At 36.0% G+C, this 10844-nt stretch overlaps 1 protein-coding gene across 1 annotated transcript; it reads left to right on the top strand.

Annotated features, from left to right (window-relative positions):
* The first annotated feature begins 5777 nt into the window (after positions 1-5777).
* Positions 5778-8827, top strand: LOC114318375 (exocyst complex component EXO70B1-like). Its single transcript, XM_028265250.2, has one exon. It carries the CDS (start codon positions 6744-6746, stop codon positions 8631-8633), a length of 1890 nt encoding a protein of 629 aa, XP_028121051.2. The 5' UTR covers positions 5778-6743; the 3' UTR covers positions 8634-8827.
* The last annotated feature ends 2017 nt before the right edge of the window (positions 8828-10844 follow it).

Genomic DNA, 10844 nt, shown 5'->3' with positions numbered 1-10844 from the left:
ATATGTTAGATGTAATCAAAAAATTTACAAGTAATAACATTGGGCTTATCTCAATTAGGTTGGCATAAAATGGGTCTGACCCAACCAAACTACTTAGGACAAGAAATTAAACAGTGGTTAAAGGGTATGCCTCCTTATGCCTCCTCAATTCCGCAATTACAATTTCTTGATTTTTTTTTTTTTTTTATCTCCTGTTTGCAACATCTTTATTAACTTAACCATTAGAATCCTCTCACGGACCGCCATCGATTGAATAACACTAACAGTGTATTAATTTGCAGTTGCATAATTGAGACTTCAATGTGTAGAGCCTCTCTACAGATAATGATGTGTTAGATGAAAAATTTATTATAACAGTGATATATGTTCTCGTTGACACGTGATATCACTCTCAAATCATGAATTATCATGTAAGTGTAAGGTATTTCATTATGTACCTTTGTGAGTTAGTAAATTGAGTTGGACATGATTATTGTATTCAGATAGTGAAATTTACTAGGTTTTTTTTGGCGAAGAGGTTAAAAATAATTTTTTAACTTTTAAATTCTTTTATGTTATATCACCTCTCTATTTTTTTACACGTTTTTTTTAAATATAAAAAATATTAAAAAATTAACTTTTAACTTATTTTTAAAACACCCTATATATAATATTTTATTATTTAATGATGGTACCATCGCCATTACACTCCAATTTTACTACTCTACCACAAATTTGGCCCACTGCTGGTTGGAATCCGGATCCTCCGTCGCCTTTTCCTGCGGCACGTCCCTGTCGCCCTCCAAAACGACGTCGTTTTGGAGGATTTTTTTTTTTTTTTCTTTTCTTTTCTTCTTCTTCTTCTCCTCACTGAGCCTACCTCTGTCCTGGATACCATCCGAAGCCCAAGTTCTCCTACTTCAACCTCAACCCTGTCTTCTTCTTTGGGCGGCGGCTATGTACATATATAAAAAAAAACTTGAGGATCATAGATTCAGAATCAATCAGCAAACCATTAACACAAGTAAATTTTTTTTTTCTTTTTTCTGCGTTTTTCTGCAGATTTTTCATCAACACATTTTTTCTTTTTTCTCTTCATTATCTTCTGCAGATCCACAGATTTTTCATGATGAAAACAAATCTTCTGCAGATCCACAGATTTTTCACCAAAAATTTGAAAAAAAACAAATTTAGATCAACAAATTTTTTTTTCTTTTTTCTGCGTTTTTTTGTAGATTTTTCATCAACAAATTTTTTCTTTTTTCTCTTCATCATCTTCTGCAGATCCACAGATTTTTCATGATGAAAACAAATCTTCTGCAGATCCACAGATTTTTCACCAAAAATTTGAAAAAAAAACAAATTTAGATCAACAAATTTACCATTTTTTTTCCAGATCTGGAAACCTGATTTTTACAGATCTGGAAACCTGATTCAAACATATCTACAAATCTAATTCAGAAAGATTACCATAGCTGTGTTGAAAAAAATTACCATAGCTGCAAAATCAAATCTACACAGATTACTTGTATTATTTTTTCAAATCTGGAAAAAGCCAAATAGAAATGTTAAAATATATATATATATATATATTCTGAAAGATTTGGCAGTGGTTTTGGGTTAGACATGGTTTCAAGTGTTGGGAATTTTATGGGCTCTATTTAGAATAAGAAACTTTCTCTCCCCCCAAACACACCAATTCTCACAAATTACAAGCTTCCAAACCCTCAAATTACAACCCACCGCAGCAATGTCAACAACAGCAGCCACCACTTGAATGCTCAAATGTGAAGCCTCAGATTTTCAATCCACCATTGCTAATCAATCACCACCAAGCTCACCATACCCAAAACCATGACTTGGGCACTGAGAACCGACTCTGAGAGAGAGAGAGAGAGAGAGAGAGAGAGTTATCAGTGAGAAGAAGAAAAGAAAAGAAAAGAAAAAAAAAATCCTCCAAAACGACGTCGTTTTGGAGGGCGACAGGGATGTGCCACAGGAAAGGGCGACGGAGGATCCGGATTCCTGCTGGTTGGGTTCCATTGTGTCTAACATGTACAAAAATATAATAATAATATCAGTAAATTTTCTGACTTGCTTTCACTTGATTTCTTTAATTAGGTGAAGGATAGGTAGGCAAACTGACTAGGCAGTCTGCTAGTGCAAACAATGATATTATATGAAGTTCAACGTGTCCCAAACAGACCAAGAAGAAAACAAATTTGATTTCTCTCAAATTTGAATTTCTTTTTTCTTTTTTCTTTTTTTCTTCAAATATGATACTATTGAGCTTGTGAAATTATCATAAGTAGAACTTCTTTCATTTTGTAGGTTAATATTTGTTATTATTATTATTTTTTTTATTGAGTTTCAATTTATGCATAATGAAGGTGTAACAAGTAAATTTATAGTGGAGGGTGAAATTCGCCTTCTCTCTCTAAAACTTGAAAGCTTCTCTCTCTAATTTATTCTTCTAGGATTTGCGCGGGCGATGCTTGGGGTAGGGGAGGGGAACTTCGGCCTCTGGCCTCCTCCTTCCTTCTCTCTTATTTTTCTTTATTTTTCTTTCTAATAAGTTTTGGAAGCTATGTCTTTCCATCTTCTCCCTTCTTTGTGAGGTGTTCTTCTCCTTTGGTGGAATCTAGATCTATCTCCCATTTCTCCCTCCTCTCTGCCTTACCCAATCATGGCTTTCTTTGGACACACCATCTCCCTTTTCTCTTGTCTCATGTCGACGTCACCACTGCCACCAAATCTGTCATCTCTCACTAGATTGGTTGCCTCTATGAACCCACAGCCACCAGATCTGCCATCATTCACCCGATGAGCACCCTCCTCGAACCCATCTCCACCAGATCCACTGGTATTGCTGCCAGTCCTCCACTGCCATGGCTAGGGATTAAGGTCTGGGTTTCTTTTTCTCTTGTTTTGTTGGTGTTTGGTTGTGTGATGAATCCATCGGTGCTTGATTGTGTCTTACTTTCTCTGTGGTTAAAATCTATATTTTATGCTAGATTTGCTCCATTGTTGAACTTTTATAATCAGCATTTGCTTTGTAGTGCGAGCTTTGCGTTTGGATATTTCTATAGTTTTTCTTCTGGATATTTCTTTGTTGATTTTTACTTTATATGGTGTAAGTTAATTTGGTTGGATGGACTCATTCTGTAAGTGTAGTTTGGTTGATTTTAATAGAAATTTTCTCATGTTCAAAAAAAAAAAAAGGAGTAAATTTATTGTGTAAATAGAATCACTCATTCTACTCGCATTAACTTTCAAAATGAATAGCTCACCAAATTGGAACCCATTGTAAGTCTCATGGACAAATAGTGGGGTGTTTTGAAAAAATGATTAAAAGTTAATTTTTTAATTTTTTTGATTTTTTTTTTGTTTGTGAGAGAAGAAGTGGGTTAAAAGCTAGGAAGTAGATTTTAACCCACTTCCCAAAATATCCCAATATGTTATGTGAGAAGTTAGTAAAAAATTGATTTTTTTTGTGTGAAAAAAATAGAAAGGTGATGTGATAAAAAAAGAGTCAAATAACTAAAAAGCCGACTTTTTACTATGTTGTCAAAACTAAATTTATTATTTTTCATTAGGAGAAAAAACATTAACCTCGCATAATTTTTATTTTAATTTTTTAGTATTTTGAAAGTCGAACTTGGAAAGGAAAGTAAGACTTGAACTTAATAAAATAATTCTAACAGGAAAAAAAATATTTCATAAGTCATTGCCAAGTATAGAAATAAGAATGGGAAATATCTATTTTTTTTATTCAAAACAAAAAAAAAAAAACCTGTGAATGATTTGAATCTCACCAACTTTAACATTAATTATTTGGTCAGGTTTGAAAAGTTTAAAAAAATTTAAAAGGTCACGTAAAAAGTTAAAAAGTCATTTATGTGTTTGGTTTGAATTTTTTGAATTAAATTTTTTTGAAAATTGATTTTTTTAATTTTCGTATTTTTTTGTTTTTAGTGAATATTTTTTAAATTTTAAATATTTTTCTTACTTTTTTAGATGCACCTTACTTAGATGTATCTAAAAAGTAAAAAAATTTGTAAAAAAATATTTTAAAAAATTAATAAATACATAAAATACAAAATATGTACTGAATTCTTGTATTTTTTTTTATATTTTTGATATTTAATGAATTTTTTAAAGATTTTTTTTACAATTTTTTGTACTTTTTAGGTGTATTTATGTTAGGTGTGTCTAAAAAGTAAAAAAATTACTTAAAATATTAAAAAAATTCTATAAAAACCAAAAAACACAAAAAATAAGAAAATAGAATTTTCTGAAAATTATTTTTTGAAAAGTGGAAACAAGCAAGGTGTTACTATTCACAAATAAAAAATATTAAAAATATATTTTATACATTTTTTTAATACAAAAATTTGAATTACACTGTCAGCCGTATTGTCCCAGCAGGAAGGCAGGTCATACACTTTTTGGGAAAAAAAAAAAATACATATGTAAAGCCACAAAGTTTGATGGTAATGTTGGGCCTTTGAGGGCCCATTAAGGATTCCGTTTTGATAATCCGAACCGTATAATATGTAGAACTCGTCGAGTACTATATGTCTATAAAAAATCACGTTGATCGAATATCATTAACTATATGATCAAATCAGTTTTGTATAAACAAAACGGATAGTGTGATAGTTAACTGTTGAAAAAAAAATAATCCGATCATATAGCTATCGATATCTGGTCAATGTGATTTTTTATAATCATATAATATTCGACGAGTTGTACATATTGAACGGTTCAGATTATTAAAATGGGACCCATGGTGGCTCCCACAGACCAACCATCACTATTCAAACATTTTGCCCTAAAGGAGGTAATAATTTACTGCGTAAAACAGGTTTCCCCCAACAGGGTGTTGTACAACCTACTTAACTTTCTTCCCCTATACATTTTATTTATATAATTTTTTATTACACATTTTTTCGTAAAAAGACAAAAAATTAAAGGAGACTTATTTATAAGTCATTTATAAGTGTCTAAAAAATGACACTTATAATAGGCTAAGTTCTGTGTAATTTCTTATAGAGTCTCAAGTCCTATTTAGATAGGAATGTATTCCACAAGATCTTACATAAACATAACGTGACGTGACACTTACATAAACGTAACGTAACGTAACACTTACATAAACATAATGACATTTATAATAATTTACTGCGTAAAACAGGTTTCCCCCAACAGGGTGTTGTACAACCTACTTAACTTTCTTCCCCTATACATTTTATTTATATAATTTTTTATTACACATTTTTTCGTAAAAAGACAAAAAATTAAAGGAGACTTATTTATAAGTCATTTATAAGTGTCTAAAAAATGACACTTATAATAGGCTAAGTTCTGTGTAATTTCTTATAGAGTCTCAAGTCCTATTTAGATAGGAATGTATTCCACAAGATCTTACATAAACATAACGTGACGTGACACTTACATAAACGTAACGTAACGTAACACTTACATAAACATAATGTAACGTAACACCTATATAAACGCAACGTAACGTAACGTAACGTGTCACGTTACATTTCGCAAACTTAATGAGTTTTTAATTTTTTAAATTGAATATGAAAATGTTACTGGTTTATGTTGGTGTCATGTTACGTTTCATATAAATATGATCTATGGTAACATTCAATTTCCTATATAAGAAATTGAATGTTGCCATAGATCATAGGTGTCACGTTACATTACGTTTATGTAGATATGATCTATGGTAACATTCAATTTTTTATATAGGAAATTGAATGTTGCCATAGATTATAGGTGTCACGTTACGCTTATGTAAGTGTTACGTTACGTTACGTTTATGTAGATATGATCTATTTCTATGTTACCATAAATCATAGGTGTCACGTTACGTTTATGTAGGTGTCACGTTACGTTTATATATACATGATCTATAGTAACATTCAATTTTTTATATATGGCTTTATTATTATTTATGATATTAACAACTAATATTGAGGGTAAATGTGTCAACAAACTTTCTACAGGACTTATGGGAATATAAATTTTTTAGTAAGATCATATGTAGCATAAGTCTCTCTAATAAGACTTATAAATAATTTTTCAAAAATGAATTCAAGTATCCATATTTTGTTCTCAACTTTTTAATTTAAAAAAATAAAAAATATACTTATTTGGAGACTACTGAAAAAGAGTAAAGGAAAAAAATGGACAAGTTAGAAGGAAAAAGAAAAAGAAAAAGAAAAAGAAAAAAGAGTAAAGACTAAGGACAATGAAGAATAAAAATATATTTTTTTAATTCAAAATATTTACCGAGGACAAACTAACAAACAACAGAAATTCATCAGCAGTGTTACGAGAACTGTTCCAAAAAAAAAAGTCTTACGAGAAACTTCCAAACCAGAAACCAGTCCCCCCAATCCAACATCTTTTTACCCCCCATTTTCACACCTTCCCTCTCTCGCTCTCTCTCTCTTCTGTTGGTGTTCATCCTCCCCTGCTTCGTCTTTCTCTTCCTCCCTTCTACTTTATTATTAAATATTATCACACTCCAATCACTTTTATCCCCCCTTCACAGAAACCGCGTTTCTCCTTCACTTTCTCGTGGGTCCCCCCCTCTCTCTCTCTCTCCCTCTTCTATAAAGAAATTTGTAAACAATACCAACATCTGAATCCGTAAACAATACCAACATCTCTATAAAGAAATTTGTTCCCTTTTTAAACAAACCCACACAAAGAAAGAGTTCACCCACAATACCAAAGCTTCATCCATGGCGGAGAACGGTGAAGAGAAGCTCATTCAGATGGCTCGTCATATCGCCAAGACTCTCGGTCATACTGACACTATGGCCGACGATATTCTTCAGATTTTCTCCAATTTCGATGGCAGGTTTCGTGAAAAGCTGGTTGAGAAGTTGAGTGATGAAGACCCAAGATCTCTGGAACAGAATCTCAAGGCTCTCGACCGTCGGATCTCTCCTTACGTGTCTGCTGACCATCCGATCTGGTCTGACTCCGCCGACGCTTCTTCTTTCCTCGACGCCGTCGACGAGTTGGTGTCGGCCATCCGAGAATGGACCCCCATGGCCGGAGATAAACCCGTCGCCGCCTGTCTCCACCGCGCCGACGATTTGCTCCAGCAATCGATGTTCCGGCTGGAGGACGAGTTCAGGCTGTTGATGGACCGAGGCTGCGAGTCCTTCGATCTGACTCGGTTCCAGAACGGTGAGTCGGCTGCGAATTACGCGTTCGAATCGGAGGACGATGAAGAAGACGAGGACGGTGAAATGATCGGCGAGGAAAATCAGATCCCTGTGGCGTACCCGGTGGCCGACTACGATTTCGTCATCGACGCTCTTCCGTCGGGGACGATCAGCGATCTGCACGAGATCGCGAAGCGAATGGTGGCCGCAGGGTACGGGAAAGAGTGCTCGCACGCGTACAGTAGTTGTAGAAGAGAGTTTCTCGAGGAGAGCTTGTCGAGGCTAGGGTTACAGAAACTGAGCATCGAAGAGGTTCATAAGATGCCTTGGTCTGATCTCGAAGACGAGATCGATCGATGGACCAAGGCCGCCAACGTAGCCCTAAGGATCCTCTTCCCCAGCGAGCGCCGCCTCTGCGATCGCGTCTTCTTCGGCTTCTCCTCCGCTGCGGATCTCTCTTTCATGGAGGTCTGTAGGGGATCGATGATCCAGCTCTTGAGTTTCGCTGATGCGATCGCGATTGGAAGCAGAGCTCCGGAGCGATTGTTTAAAGTTCTCGATGTATTCGAAACGCTTCGCGATCTAATGCCTGAATTCGAAGCTGTGTTCTCCGATCAGTATTGTGTGTTCCTCAGAAACGAAGCGATTACGATCTGGAAAAGATTGGGAGAATCAATTAAGGGGATATTCATGGAATTAGAGAACTTAATCCGCCGAGATCCGGCCAAATCGGCGGTTCCCGGCGGCGGACTCCACCCGATCACTCGATACGTGATGAACTACCTCCGGGCAGCCTGCCGGTCACGGCAAACCCTAGAACAAGTCTTTGAGGAAATCATGGCTCCGCCCAGTGGCGGTGATCGATCATTGCCTTCGTCTCCTTTATCGGTTCAAATGGCTTGGATTATGGAGCTATTAGAGAGTAATTTAGAGTCTAAGTCGAAGATTTACAGGGATGTTGCTTTGAGTTCTGTTTTTTTGATGAACAATGGAAGATACATTGTTCAAAAGGTTGAAGACAATGAATTGGGTTCTCTGTTAGGCGACGATTGGATCCGAAAACGCAAGGTTAAGGTCAAGCAACATCATGGGAGTTACCACAGAAGTTCATGGAATAAGGTTGTAGCAGTGTTGAAACTTGATAACAACTATTTGGCCTCTAATGGTGCATCAAAAGCTTTGAAAGATAAGCTCAAATCATTCAACACGTACTTTGATGAAACATGTAAAACTCAGTCCAATTGGGTCATCTTCGATGAGCAGCTCAGGGAGGAGATGAAGATTTCGATTGTGGAAAATTTGTTACCGGCATATCGGAGCTTCTTGGGAAAGTTCCATAATCTTCAGGACATCGGGAAGCACGAGAAGCACATTAGGTACAGCGTGGAGGAGCTTCAGGCTCGGATTGATGAGCTGTTTCAAGGAAGCGCTGGATCGGCTGGTGGCAGCAGAAAGTGAAAGGTGAAGCAAGTAAGCTTTGCTGATTTGGTTGTGGTGTTGTATCATGTCATGTATGCTTCTTGTTGGAGCCTGTAGAAGCAAGCTCTGTTGTATGTAAATTGTAGTGTTTTTGTTTCCTTGCCCTCTGTAGTCATTATTAATCTATGTTAAGCACACAATTAATCAACGAAAAAATGCTACTTAATTATGAATTTTAGCTTTTTTTTGAATTGCTTGGGATTTACGTGGGTATGTGCATGCCTTTGCTTCCATTGTTACATTGTACCAGTATCTCTCAAAATTTTGAATACAAAATTGGATATTTTGGTTGCTGAATTCAACTTGAATAGATTCCATGAACCTTGATCTCTCGATGCTACTTTCAAGTACCAAAATACTGCTAGTGAGTTCAGAATATGAAATGTGAACACATTCTTCTATTTATTAACATTAACATCTGTTGCTTTTCTAATCTAATTGCTCTGCTATTATCAGAAGATGTTCTCGAGTTCTCACTGAGCAATTGTCAAAATGCTAAATTTGCTATTATCCGTTGGCATTTCCTTTTGGGAACTTCCAGATGAGGATGAAAATAAATTCAATAATGTTTCTTAGCTTGATTTTTAGTGGCTCGAGTGGCCCGACTTTTCATTTTTCAACCTCTCTCTCCCTTTCTCTCCTTCCTCTGTTTCTTCTCTTCTTCTCCTTCTACAACTCTTCACTGTCTTTCTCCACCAATTCCCTCTTCCTGTTGTCCAAATCTTCTGCAGATATGCCTATGTATATATATATATTGTATACAAGTGTGGTGTTGTGGGTTGTGTAGAGTTGGAAATGGCAACCTCACAGACAGTGACTTGAGAACCCACCAAGCCCGAGCTCAATATGTGGATCAGGGAATCTCCAAGAGATTGGAGGGCTTGAGACCTATGTCACTGGTCCCCAAGATTCCAAGCTTGCAATCCTTCTCATTTCTGATGTTTTTGGTAACTGCCCATCTCCATTTCTTCATCAATCTTTGTTACTTTTGTGTTCAATTTCTCAAACCCAAATCTGGGAAAGCTAACAAATCAAACCCAAAAATCTGGAAAAAGAAATCAAACCCAAATCAGTTAAACCTAAAATTCAAAAATCAAAACCAATCAGCCACAAACCAAATCAAACAAAATCAATCAAATCCAAAACAGAGGGGGAAGAGAAGGAGCTTGTCGTGGACTCTGACGGTGATCCAGATTGTGGTCGTTGGAGAACGAGGAGGCTTTTGGAGTGAAGAAGAGAGAGAGAGAGCCATATCAAAAATCTGTCTTCTCCTTCTCTTCTTCTGTCTCCTTCTGTCTGTTCAGAGACAAAAAAAAAAAAAAAACTACCAAAACGATGCCGTTTTGGTAGTCGAGTCATTCGGGCCATCAATGTTTCGAGCTACGAAACATTATTGAAATAAATTAGTCACAATGTATTGTTAGTTTGTAAGGGGGGTACATTGAATGCTTGTTATTTTCCTGTTCTAGCAGGATGCTGAATGATGTACTCTAGTAGGATGATATGTATACTGTTCTGAGTAGAGACTGGATATTGTGATTTGGTTGTTCAAAAGCATTTCTAAAATAGTAATTCTGGTGCAATGTTATAGGAAATTGCAAAAAAAGGTGTACTTGACCTGTCTATTCTTCTCAATTCTCATAGTGCCTACCAATTTTCCTTGTGTTTTTCTAGTTTAGTTTATGTTAGTGTTTCTCAACCATCAATAGCGACAGCGAAAGTTTGCGATGGTATTTTAGTCTTAAAAATTTCTGTTGTGTGAGTTTTGTGACCTAGATGTACTGTTCCTGTAATATGTTACTGATATGGAGATGTGAAGGGAATTTAGAGGTATTACGTGCCCATATCTTGAAAGTGTCGAGGATTTGGATTGGAGGATATCTAACTGAGCCAAACCCCATTGCTAGTGTAGTTAGGTTGGGGATGCAGTAGATGATTGATGTAGTTAGCTTGGGGTTGTGGTAGAGGGAAGGGATAAAAGCATTTGTTGGGATTTCCTAGTCTATTGCATTCTTGGGTGGGGTATTCACTTGAATCGCCAAAGGCAGGAAGGGCAGTGAAGTTAGGCAAGTTGGAGTCCTTGCATCTGTTGGTATTCAGGATTCGAACTTGAATTACGAGGACAAAGAAGAGGAGGGTTGGCGCCATTGTCAAGATAGATAGATCCTTTCAATGAGATCAGGTTCTATA

The sequence above is a fragment of the Camellia sinensis genome, chromosome 14 (genome assembly GCF_055761805.1).
Source record: "Camellia sinensis isolate YWXY chromosome 14, ASM5576180v1, whole genome shotgun sequence".
Classification (NCBI taxonomy): Eukaryota; Viridiplantae; Streptophyta; class Magnoliopsida; order Ericales; family Theaceae; genus Camellia; species Camellia sinensis.
Note: the sequence above shows the minus strand (reverse complement) of the source record. Positions and strands in the feature narration are given on the sequence as shown.